Below are 13,955 nucleotides of genomic sequence, written 5' to 3'. Positions count from 1 at the left end.
AAGAAAAAAATGTTGAAATTTATAAAAAAAAGAAAAAAATGTTGAAATTTATAAAAAAAGAAACAAATGTTGAAATTTATAAAAAAAGAAACAAATGTTGAAATTTATAAAAAAAGAAAAAAATGTTGAAATTTATAAAAAAAAAATGTTGAAATTTATAAAAAAAAAAAAAAAAAGATTTAGAATTAAAAAAAAAAGATAGATTGAAATTTTAAAATCCCTCTCCATGCCATTCCAAAGAAATTAGATTTTTCTGATTTTTACCTCCATCAGTGTGACACACACTGATTAACCAAGGTGCTGAAGAATCTTTTGCAGACGTTTGTTTAATATTTGAAGGTGATAATTTCAGCACTGTCACCTTGATGTGCGATAAGGCAAAGTCTACCATTGCTTTTGTACTTCTATCTCCATAATATTTTTTTCGCTGATAAAAAAAAAAAAAAATAAAATAAAAATTAATGTACAAAAACAGTTTTTAAATTAAAATATCTTTATTATTTTATGGACAAAAAAAAAAGACATTAAAATATTTTTAAATAACAACATCATCCAGAAACAAATTCTTAAAAGTTGAAAGTAATGAGTAATTTGGAACTCCATACAAGGGTAATACCAAACATAAAGCCTCCTATTCTTAAAGTTAAAGAGGTACGAAGATGGGAGTGGTACTATTAAAACGAGCAACCTTTTGTGCTCCAGAATTTATTTTTCTACATAGTCACCACCATTCTCAATACACTTTTGCCAGGAATTCAATGATGCATCTCTGACACATGTCTATGACAGTTGTTTTCTTAAGAGTCTCACACTGTCAATGTCTGCAACAGAGAGATGAAACTTTCTGATCATGAATGCATAAGTTCAGTCATCATAAAAATGCAATTTGCAATCCCCTCTGATCCACTCGGACGGAATAAAGAAATAAGAAGCATTACTTTTTAAACAACCCTCGTATTCCTTAATTTTTATGGTTCCAGTGTTAATCAAAAGAACTTTTTCTTTTCTGTTTTATTCATTGTTATTATAAGTAGCAGAGTCAACACACAGGGGAAGACCAAGGAAAATACTGGAGGAAATGATAAAGATGGAATAAGGATAAGTAAAGACATGGCTAGAGATAGGTTGGCTTGGAAGTCAATTACAAAAAGTCATTTAAAATGTGTCAGCAGGTAAAATGGACATAAAACCAAATATGACGATAAAGAGGATTTAAATTATTAAAAGTTGGGTTCTTTTTCTATTATAACTAGCATAGCTACCCAGCGTTACCTGGGTGGAAAGAGGTGGTATAATAAAACTATTAAGCAACCCCTCCCTAAAAAAATGTTTCAATCAAAATAGCAGAGAGTGCCCATGCGAGCGCAAAAAAATAAATAAATAAAAAATAGCCACAGTAGCCAGGCTTGAACTTGTAATGCGAAAGAGGAAATGGAGGTAAAAAAAGCAAAGGTGTTAGCCATCTCACCCACGGCGCACTTATGACGTCACAGGCCTTCGAAATAACGTCTTTTAAACGTACGTTGAAATCGACAGGCATGAATGACTTGCAAAAATATTGACGCAAAAACTGACCCCTCCTTGCAAAAAACAGCCCAGTTGACAGTTAAAGAATTAATGTTTTGGGCCAATTTTTGGATATTTGTTGTTCGAGAGACCGATCTTTCTAACAATACCAATTTTGTCAGTATTGGTTTTCAGCTAGTGTTCTTTTTTAATGAACGTTTATGTCAACAGAAATTATCATGACAAAACAGATTTCTTCTTTATGAATGTCAACAAATAAGTGGGTGGGTTTATTATATTGATATCATAATCACCTTTTCTAACAACGATCTTTCTTTCCATCAACATCATTGTTACATCCAACGACACTGTCGCAGTAGCACATTTTTAATCCAAATAGATTATTCAGAGAGTGGCTTATCACATAGCTTTAAGTTTTATTGTGTAAATGACTCTCAGAAATAATTTGCTGCCTTTTTTTCTCATCTTTTTAATAAGAGCAGTCATGAAAGTTATTTAAGACGGCATACAATCATTTGTGGCTGCACAATGTCTTCAATTGGTTTATCTTTTCTGGTATATGTATATACAGGATATCCTCATCCATATATTATATGAAAGGTAAATGCCTGTTTATGTGTCCAGCTAAAATTTGAAACATACAAACACCCACAAAGTTGGTATTTGTTTTTGTTTTTTTAAACTGACATAACACCAGATATATAATATCTACAATTAAACTTAAAAAAAAAAAAAACAATATCAATGTAAAGAAAGGTAAAAGACTTTTCAGTTTCTGACTAGAGTTATGTGAGAAAAGTATACACTGAGCAAAAAAGGCGGCAGGGAGTGTAGGAAAACAAGAGAGTGGAAAAGAGAGAGGGATAGAAGTTATGTTACACTTTTGCCCGGGATAATGCCGGGTATTGCCACTAGTCTCTCATGATAGGAGGGAGCAGCTCTCTCAAAGCACAACTGCTCTCTCTTTCACAGTCTGAAATAAAGAGAAAGGTTAATGTTGTAGAATGTAAGGTTAGATAGAGAGCATTATTTATTAAGTCTTTTTTGTTTTGTTTCTTTTTTTTGTTTTTACTTTTATGCTAATTAGGAATACTGAATAGCTCTCTAAAACGTAAAGGTTTTACACCCCTGGTATGTCTTGTATTTCTAATTGCTTCATTATCTGCGTTACTTTTCTCTCCTCCTTTTTCTCTCGGAGATCAAAATCTCTCAATGCTGTAGTCATCTTCTTGCATTATTTGATCTTCATTTTTATTCTAACATTTCGTTCTCAAGAGAATGTTCAAATAATTCAGTATGAACCGGAATCGTAGAGATTTCTTTTATCATTTTGCTCTCCATATTCGTTGCGGGGTCTTATTTGACCTGCATGGACTAACACGCTGTATCCCTTTGTGCATAATAATTTTGTCTTTCTGGATTTTAATCTTTGGTTTTTGGTAACACATTTTGGTGCTTATTCAGATTAATGGCATTTAAAATTTAAGCACTTACAGAAATGTCTGTACCTATCATGGGACATAGATGAAAAATTCAAAAAATTACATAATTTGATGAAGTAGTTTTATTTTTATTCAAGAAAATCAAATTTTACTCTGATTCAGTGAGAGTGAAAAAAAGAAAGAAAAAGAAAACCTCCAGGACAAGGGCAGACAACTCTAATACACTGATTACCTATCCTTATTATGTTCTCTAGTAAAACATGGCCTCGTCTAAAAAAAAAAAAAAAAAAAAAAAAAAAAAAAAAAAAAAAAAAAAACGCAAAATTATTATTTATAAATAATGAAAAAAATAAATAAATAACTGATCAACTTTTCTGATTTTTCATGACAACTTTTCTGATTTTTCATGACAGGTAGGTGCAATCTGAATAAGCATCCACATTTTTTAACTTGTGGATTAGGACATCATTAGCAGAATTCTACTTTGCTTTTTCATTAGTTTTTAGATTAGTTTTGGTATATTGTGATAACTTAAAACAGCATTAATAAAACATATTTATACTTGTCAGTTTTACAGTCTACACCATTCTTTCCGCTATCCCATTTAATTGAGGGTGACATCGCAGTGTCTAGCCATGAACTAAAATCATCACAAACTTTAGGTGTACAGAAGTGTTCGTGAATCTATGTTACCACACTATTTTTCAACAGTATTTTCAAGTTAAATTCAATTTTTACAATATTTTAGCTTATTAAATTGTTAGGTGAAAGGACAGAATAATTACAAAACACCCTCCCCCTCCACATGTTAAGAATGGCTTTCTAAATAACATTATTTCAGCGCAGTAACATAGATGCACAAGTACCTGTACATATTTTATGATTGGTGCATTACTTTCTTGTTTCATCGACATGAACTTCATTTTGGTGGCATAAAAAAGAACTGAAGTTTCCATATGAAAAAGCCATAACATATCCTAGTAAATGAATAAACATTATATTTTTGCATTTTTGAGACAAGGACTGGGTATTCGTATTATTTGGATTCTTCAGACTACCGATGTACCTGAAGAAGGTTGGAGGTTACATCGACCGTAACGTTGAACAAGAAAAACAACAGGCCAAAAACTTACGGACGGATATATGAGAAGAGAAGGGTAAGAACGGATTCCCTGCATCTGACAGATTTGCCAGTCGTCTTGACAATTTACAGCACCAATACGCACAACGCCATCTAGTTCTCGGGCCATCTCTCGCCACTGAAATAAGTAAGAAAGAATTAATATAACAGAATAAACACATGATCTCTTCGGACATATTTTGGAAGGATAGTATAATAACAAATGAATATATCCACCCCCAAAGGAAGAGGTAATACCTGTAAGAATGGTCTCATGACAACAGAATAGATACTACACTATCCCCACCTATGAAAAGAACCTTGAAAGATAGCATCATAGTACATTTAGAATAGTATAGTTTTAGTTTCAGGCATGCAGTTACCAAATCTTCACTAGTAATAGACATTTTTTTTTAATTTCTATATATGATAAAATTGGAACAGTTATTCCCATTTACAAAATGGCACCATAGCAAAGAAACACTGAGGCTAGACATTAAACCCAAACTCATAGACACTTAGCATAACTCGATTTTCAATCATTGTCTTTGAGAATTGTTTTCAGTAATAATTACTTTTATATCTAAGCATTTTCCATAACAAGCACATTGTAACATCATTTACAAGATTTTCTCTTTGGTTTGACTTCTTTCAAAATATCTTTGAAACTCTTAGCAAAACTCGAGTTTTCGTAATTGTCTTCGAAAACCGTTTTCATTAATAATTACTTTTCTACATTATCGATTTCCATAAGGAGCACATTGTAACAACATTTTACTCAGCCTAGAAGGATTTATCTTCAAATTTGTTAATTTTTATAAAACTAAATTAAATAGACTCTGCTAAGTTTTTATTCTGTAAAATAAAAACTTAGCAGAGTCTATTTAACTTTGATTTTATCAAACAACAAGCAGTTCAGCCTCGCTTTGCCCTATGTACTGTTCATAACTTGCCCTACATGGAAATACACTTTATGTAAGATTTCAAATATTTAGACCAAAATTTGTCTGAGTAATTTTGTAGAGACTGCACAGTTAAATTTTTTTTTTAACTTTGACCCCAATTTTGACCCCTTAACATTTATTATTTTGGTCTAAAATCAAAATATAAATTTTTACCCATGTCCAAGTTACCTACAATTAAAATTTTAAGTCTTTAGACCCAAAATTGGCAGAGGAATTTGGTAGAATCTGCAAAGGTCAACTTTCAACTTTGACCTTTTGGCAGTGAAATTTTTGCCCCAAAACTGATTAAAATGCTTGCCACATGTCTGAATATCCATTATGTACAAATTTCAAATGTTTACACCCAAAATTGGCCGAGTAATTTGCTAGACACTGCAAAGGTAAAATCTTTTGAACTTTGACCCCTTGAAATCTAAACCGATTAAAAAGCTTGCTCTATCTCTGAATACTCTTTATGTAAAATTCCAAAAGATTAGACCAGAAACTAGCTGAGTAATTTGATAGAGACCACAGAGGTCAAATTTATTTTAACTTTGACCCCAATTTTGACCCCTTAACATTTATTTTTGGGGCCTCAAATCAAATTAAAAAGTTTGATCCATGTCCAAGTAACCTACATTTAAAATTTCAAGTGTCTAGACCCAAAATTGGCAGAGGAGTTTGGTAGAGTTTTCAAAGGTCAAATCGTTGAACTTTGCCCTCTTGACAGCCAAATTTCTGGCTGAGAAGCGATTAAAAAGATTTTCCCAAATCTCAATACTTCTTATGTCAAATCTCGAGTCTCTTGAGTGAAAATTGACAGAGTTATTTGGTAGGGAACTGTACACAGACACACACAGAGACATTTTCACTTTTATAGATATATATATATATATATTCTTATTCGAGCCTTTTCTAATTTTTATTCAACTTTTTGGCCCATTTTTTTTTTTTTTTTTATATCAGGATAATTGCTTACCACTTTGAATCTGTTCTGGTATTATGTCATACTTCCATCAGGCAATGCCAGTACACAGGTACTGCTAGTATAAGATTTCAAGGATTCACTTTTAAATCCTTGTTATTGATCACTTTTTTGGAAATAAAATGCTAAAATTATCCACAGAAACAACAGTGGAAAGAAAGAAAAAATGAAAACGACAGACTTACTTACTGTTGGCGCTAATATATGACAATGTGAACAATGTGGAGAATAATAATTTATGAACCATACATCATTGGTGCCTTCAACTGCTTGTTCTGAAATTAAACCATAGGAAACAAACATAGAAAAAATAATCAAGTAAATTAAAACTTGAGTAATGTGTGTGTGTGTGTGTATCTATGTGTGTGCGTTAATCCAAAAGAATAAAGAATAGAGCAGTTTCTGTAGAAAATCCATAGTGTGAGAGCTCAATGCAAAGCAGATCATACATAAATAGTGAAAAAAAAAATTACTTTTTTCCTTTAACCATTATGTATGCTCTGCTTTGCATTGAGAGGTCTCTTGTCACATGACAATGTCTTAAGACTGAAACAGTAAATTTATTGTAGCAACTTATGGTAATTTTGTCTATCTAAATTGAATAAAATATCTTGCTCTTTTTTAATGAGCACTATTAACAACCTCACTGAAATTCAATGGTTTTTACTTTTGGATACTTTTAACTTGGAATAAATATAATAAATATATATATATATATATATATATGTATATATATACATACGAGTAAGTTACCAAAGTCTACAGTCATAATTTGTTTATTTTCTTCTATTAATTTTGGTAAATACATACTTTTTTCTTTGCTGTTTTACATGTGTTTTGTCTACATGATATATGCTTTTTTTAATATGAGCAACTGAAGGATACACCAATTTTCTTTGCCATAGAAGACTAATTTTCATGGCTATCAATCGAAACATTGTTATGGCAATGTTGCATTCGTACATGTTTACATAAATAAAAATAGTAATATATAATTATTTTTTTTTATTTTCGCTTTATAAGAAAGTACTAAAAATAAATCAAGATGTCTTTTGCAATAATTTAGATGATCTGCCATTTTTTATTTTTTTTTAAAGCACTTTGTTGATTTTAGGAATCTGACAGCGTAGCACAAGCAAATCAAGTGAGTTACTGGACAACAACCATTAACAAGAATTTGATTGAGCTTTGAGGTTAACATGATTCGAGGTGTAGTGCAGGCCAGAGAAAGCCTCACCTTAACCCGACTAAGGTCAATGCTATTGCAACAACAACAATCTGGGGTTGTTAATTAGTAGTTACACATTGCTTATTATTGGTAAGCAAAAGTATTTTCTTTATTGCTCGTTTTTTTGTTTTTTTTTTGCTTTTTTTTACAGTTTTTATATTTTTTTTTGCTTACTACGTCATTTATGTACAATCGATATTTTTATAGAATTTATAGTTACTCAGATTTCAATCTGAATAAAACCATTCTTGCGCCATCTGGGAATTTAATACTGCTGCAGTGGACAATCAGAATGACATTTAAACATAGCGCATATTATATAAGCTTCAAATTGACTAAACGGACACGCCGCACCTGTTAGTTTACTTATTTCATTACCAAATCAACCCTTCACATATGATTTAAGCATCATATTAGCTGAATAGTCATTATTACTACACTTAGCATTAATTTAAATTAATAATTTTTTTCTTTTGCTTGGTTTTTTTGTTTTTTTTTTAACTATATTCACTCCAAACAAAGTATTTTGCCATAGAGATATAACAGGTTACTGCAATTGGCAGCATCTTAAGTTGGGAATTTTGCAACAAGATACTTATTCACATTACATTTAAATTTAATATTTTTAGATAGATTCAGTTAGACAAAGTGGGTGTTTGTAGGATGCCAGAAAAATACTAGCCAAGTTTTTATCTATGGGGTAGTAGCCTCGGGAAAGCCAATGGGAGACAAATGTAAAGTGTCCCTTTCTCATGAACAACACAGCATTACAGTTATCTAGATATTATACAAATGCTGCAACAGCAACCAGACAAGCTATCAAACTAGTCAGAATAAGAGCAGCCTAGACTAGTTGTGTATCCAGATAGAGAAAGAGAAGTGGCTGGATGGGGTTAATTGTTCTAGTTAGTAAAGAAGGCCAAATACTGCGTGCCTTTGAAATGGTACCTTTGCGTCTGTTCCTTTTTTATGTAAGAAGTAACTAAGTTCCCTTCATTCACTTCCGGGAATCCAACTGGGATAAGTACCACACCAGCTGCACTATCAAAACACTCATAAATACAATTACTACAACTAGCTTGTATCTCTACAATTATACTCCTGCAACTTTGTCTGTGTGTGAGTTTGTTCCTTATAGACTTTGAAATGGCTAAACAGATTTTCTTTAAAATTTACAGAACTTTGGTGTATAAGTCTGGGAGTGATCTTAGTTAAGTTTTGTCTCAGAATACACCCGATAATTACCGATAATCGAAACAATTATTTTAATTTATCATCGGTAAGGCCATTTTCTTCATGTCATTGCATAGCATCAATAATAGAACAAGGGGCCGTGAAAATTCTACTGTGGGTAAGTTGATAGAGTGTTTGTTTGCTTTTTTTGCATGATGTGGTCTGTAGGTTCAAACTCCACACGCAAATTTCTAAATTTTTTTTTCATTAACTGCAAAGAATTTTCTAAGATTTGAAAACTTGTGTTTTTTTTTTCTTTTTCTTTTTTGCATGATGCGGTCTGTAAGTTCAAAGCCCACACATAAATATCTTAATGTTTTTTTTGGTTTTTTTTCATTTACTGGAAAGAAGTTTATATAAAATATTTTCTAAGAGAAATAGTAGGTTCTCTAGATTGCAATGTAGAATAACATATTTTGTGACTAAGTTACTGCATGAAGGCATGTGAAGCTTCATCTCGGGCGATTTCACGGATTTCGTTGATCATCATTCAATCCCGGGCAACGTCAGGTCTTCGTGTTAGTTATTTATAATTACTGATCTTAAGTTGTATTCTTAGAATCGCCTGCAGTAGAGTGGCACTTAAAACTGAATTTTACTTAGTAATTTACTCCTTATATCATGGGTCTCTGCGGATAATTCTAATGTAAATTTTGGGATCTTTAAACCTACTCTTATTTTCACGGGAGCAATCTTCTGACTTATTACTACAGATCACCGACGAAATGAGAGCATACTATTCCAGTGGATTAAATAAAGAGTTCTGTTTGAAATTTTATAGAGATCCCCGAGTTCAACACAAAGATTTCCAAGTTCAGCAAGATAGACCTGAAGGTTATACGGCCGAAATATTATCAGAATAAAACTCAAGATGAGAACAGCAGTCCAAATAATACAAATTATCAATTCTCATGAATTAAACTTATATTTTGTTATATACCTTTTAATTTACTGATGTTACTAGACTTGCATTACACACATCCATCATATTATTCTCATATATCTCTATTCATGCAATGCATATCCTCAACTCACTACTCAGATTTAACTTCCATATATCTTCTACTCCATACACATACCTGATAGACTTTACCCTGTATACATATATATATACGTCAATTTTTGTTTTTAATTTTAACGATTATTAAATTTGGCACAATTTATCTCCTCCCTGGGAAGTAGGAAGTTATTTACCTTAGATCTGAATAATCGCCTCATATTTTTGGACATAAACAGGCAGGCACACACACACTGAATTCAAAATGGCGTAATGGAGACATAAGATATTTGTAGCTTCTCTTCCAATTTTTAGATTTTAATCATGTCAAATCGCATTTTATTTCCTTTTAACGGATTGATTGTTGCTATTTTTTCTGACGAGTTAAGGGCATAATAGATTCACTGATTGATATAATTAAGTGATAGATTTTGCGCTATGAAACAGATACTGTCAAGAATTGTAAATGTCAACTGAATTAAAGGAATAAATTATAAGGTAGCCAACATCATAAATTTTGGAATATAGTCTTTTGTCATTTATTCACTATATTTCTCTGTAATTACATTGAGCTTCTTAAATAAGGATTGGTATATAAGAAAATATATTTCTACATGAGCAAGAGATTTATATAGATTTACAGATTTTAATAACTTCAACCAAATTCATTGATTGGATTTTATTATTAAGTGACATCTTTATTTAAATATCACTTTAAATTTCCTTTTTTTTTTTCTTTTTTTTTTTTTTTACACATCTTAAGAGTATTACTTTTTTCGAACATTAGTTTTCAATTTTAGCATTATTATATAGCAAGTCTAAAAGTTTTTAGTTAATTATTTTCCTCGTAAAAAAAAAAAAAGTTTTGAAACTCAGTGGAATACGGAAATAATTGCTTGTATTCATTTTTTAATAAACTTTGTAAATGGTTATTTGCATAATTTAATACCCCTTATATATATATATATATATATATATATATATATATATTCATTCTAGCTTCTGTATATTTTAAATATATATTTTTCTTTATAAATGTTAGCATCATTTAACATGTTTTTTTGTTTAAATCAATTTAATGAGAAGCTTTTTTTTCTATTTTCAAAAACAAAGCAATCTCTATTTAAATGACACGTATACTTTTAAATAACTGAAAGTTCCATCATTAACAATCAATAAGCCTATAAACAAGCTTATATTCAGGTGTCAACATTTACCTACATTTTACCTTTCTCAGAAAGACAGCAAATCAATAATGAAACCAAAGAAAACATACGTGATATACATAAAAAAAAAAAAAACTAAACGATGAAATTAAGACTGCAGATCAGACAAAGGGAACAATATCCTTTTAGATCTCAATACATAATAAATTATACTTTACTGCAGTTTCATGGCATTACCAATCAGCAGTATCACAATTTTATTCAAACATCATTAAATATTTCAATTGTATTTTTATTAAGAGTGTTAATTTATACACAATCATAAATTGTATTTAACATTAAAAAATTACTTCTTCGACTGAAAAGAAACAAACCAAAACAGAAAACCTTGCATACACTAAGAGCTCGGTATACTTTGAGATAGTGCTTAAAGCAGTAATAAATAATCAAGGAGCTTATCCTTACACTTCACTGCAATTTGATGGTAAATCAGATTGTCAAACGTATATTTTTGTTGAATATTTTATTTGAATATAAGTTTGGAATTGCATTTAAATGTGTTACAGATGTACGAGACAAAAGTGTAACACCAAAGAGAGGCAGCGTGAAATCGTCAGTGACCATTAACTTTTAGTTAAGACGCAGTAGTATTAGTTGGGAGAACCTCTTTGGTTGTTGAGGACATGGAGCGTCGTCCTCATATTGAGAATCGCCACCCCATGTGGGGGCGAATGTAACACCAAAGAGAGGCAGCGTCAGACCATTAGGGTCGAGGTGACGCTTTTATTTAACGTTAATATTTTATCCCGGGCAATATCGGGTAATTGAAAGATAGATGTTAAGATCTTATTCCGGGCAACACCGGTTAACTAAAAGATGTATGTTAATATTTTTTGCCCCGGGCCGACATCGAAAAAGAAAGATCTTGCTGAATTTCAATTCTGCCAAAGTATTTTTTTTTCCTTTCTTTCTTCAAAGCATAATTCGATTGTTGATATTTTTTCTCTGATTTGAAGGTGTATAGACGCATTGGTCAGGTTCAAAGAGTGCGACGACCGTTTCAAGGACACAATTCATGTGTCAGCTGGAACAAACAACAGATAGATTATGTTTTTGCTTTGAACTAAAAAACTACATTTGTTGGCGTCACAAAATATATTTGTTACAAGATCAAAACAAAGATAAATAATTTCTTTGGAATTAAAATTTCACACACGCATTTGTTGGCTTCAGAGAATGTTTGTTGAATCAAATATTAAATGATTTGGTATGACTCTGATAAAACCATTTGAACCCAAAATAACATTCCTAATGTTTTCATTCTCAGGCCGAATCGCAGTTTTGGAATTTAGATCAAGAGATTTTTGCCACCGACAATTTTCAATAACATATTTTGTCGAGATGTTAACAGAATAATAAATTGTTCATTTCCTTTGATAATGACAAGTGTCACATCTAAGGGCAGAATTCACAAAGCATATTTTTTTTTTTTGGACGCAGTTTTCTTACTTACGCGGTTACCGCGTATTACGCAATTTGGAAATTATCCAATGAGAGAAAACTGGTTATTTTCCATCGGGCGTTTTTGATTGATCAGGGAGGAGTTAGAATTATCCTTGGATTGTGGGAGGTGGCCAATTTCTGTCATCAGTCAAATTATCCAATGAGAGAGGATCAGACGATTTGGTTATCGAGCATTCTGATTGGTCAGAAAGGAATGAGGAATTATCGCCCCGCCCAGTGCTCTACTATATAAAGATCAAGAGTCAGAGCAAAACACAACAGAAGAGGAGACCAGAAGAGGAGAAAACAGAGCAAGTCCGAGAGTCAAGCCACCTCACCTCTCCTCTCTCTTTCCCCCCCTCGCCTATTGCCCGATAACTAAAAAAGGGTTAAATTAATAGAACTGAATTCCAGCAAGAAGAGGAGAAGAACAGAAGAGGAGACCAGAAGAGGAGAAAACAGAGCAAGTCCGAGAGTCAAGCCACCTCACCTCTCCTCTCTCTCCCCCCCCCCTCGTCTATTGCCCGATAACTAAAAAGGGTTAAATTAATAGACCTGTGAATTCCAGCAAGAGGAAACCTCACTTAGAAGTTTAAATGCTTGCTTACAAATTCATACTCCAAACTGTACATATGTTTGTATATATTTCTTTTATGGTTTTCTTTTAATACATTCTATATAACCCAATCTCCGGAGTCTTTGTTATTCAAAAGTTTCGATTTGCTGATATTTTCGTTATTATTTTTTTTTACTTGTGAAACTGCTTCCGTCAACGAGCACCCGGTATCTCCGAAGACGAAATCTCTAGACGATCACAGAAGATCCGGCCTTGTGGACATTGCAGCAAGGACGATTCCACCAACGCACTGAAGAAGGGCTTACTGGGTGACGTGATGTACCGGCGTGGTTTCATAAAAATACTTCTGATAAGATCTACTATAAAAAAAAATTTTAAAAAGCGGGGGAATATTCTTTCCACGTCATAGATGCATCAAATTTTAACTTCTATGGACATCTTTAAATTCTCTCCGCAGAGTTCAAATCTCATCACGACTAAGCACCACTGGATGTTCCATGGCACAGAGACCCTTCCACCAATGAAATTGAACTTACTGAAGATGGCGCAGTGGATAGAGACGTTGAATCTCTATGGTTCCAGGTGAGAATTATCTGAAGATAGCGATTTCAATCCTACCCAAAGCTGACCAGAGGCTTACTTGGTCAAAACGTGGTGAGACGACAACAACTATGGATGGCAGTAATTGCTGAGAATGCAGTTAGGAGATTCGAAGTTCCTATCCCGTCGCATTGGCCGAAACATCGTAAACAACAACTAAGAAAGATGAGGATAATAGTCCGCAATAAATAAATTAAGGTCCAGAAAGCAGTGATGTTAGGAATGAGGTGTCCAAGACGGAGTCAACATAAGAAGCCTCATCATCATCACAAACTCTACTATGCAACAGTGTCGACAGATTTGCATGTTATTACCTCACTTGGAATTTTAAGCTGAATAACATTAAGTTCATGGACGTTTTTGTTTTGAGCTGCAAGAATAGCTCATTCACTCAGCCAACTTGAATTCTTATAATTAATTTGAATATCTGGATAAACCTTTTTTTACCAACTCTTCTTTTGATGTCACTAAATTATAGAAGTTGAGAGTCAAAAACATTTACCCTTAACTCTGATCAGCCGGCACTTTTCTGTACCCAATTACCCACAATTGATGTGAAAATTTCTCTGCAGATCAAGCGTTCTGCAAGCGTACACGCATATTTTGAGTTAAGTTTTCACATAGCGCCAAAAA

The 13,955-nt window shown here is 32.4% G+C and overlaps 1 protein-coding gene across 1 annotated transcript in view; it reads right to left on the bottom strand.

Moving 5' to 3' along the window:
• Positions 1–13,955, bottom strand: part of LOC145293249 (endoplasmic reticulum disulfide reductase DNAJC10-like) — a 78,704-nt gene that overhangs the window by 33,971 nt on the left and 30,778 nt on the right. The window contains exons 5-7 of the mRNA XM_080139824.1: positions 6,208–6,293; positions 4,103–4,228; positions 265–427 (exon numbers count right to left, since the gene is read on the bottom strand). Coding sequence (XP_079995950.1) covers positions 265–427; positions 4,103–4,228; positions 6,208–6,293 — 375 coding nt within the window. The remainder of the gene's footprint in view (positions 1–264; positions 428–4,102; positions 4,229–6,207; positions 6,294–13,955) is intronic.

Source organism: Euprymna scolopes, chromosome 2, assembly GCF_053919585.1.
Source record: "Euprymna scolopes isolate OS-2025 chromosome 2, ASM5391958v1, whole genome shotgun sequence".
Lineage (NCBI taxonomy): Eukaryota > Metazoa > Mollusca > Cephalopoda > Sepiida > Sepiolidae > Euprymna > Euprymna scolopes.
This window is presented reverse-complemented; position numbering and strand designations above follow the sequence as displayed.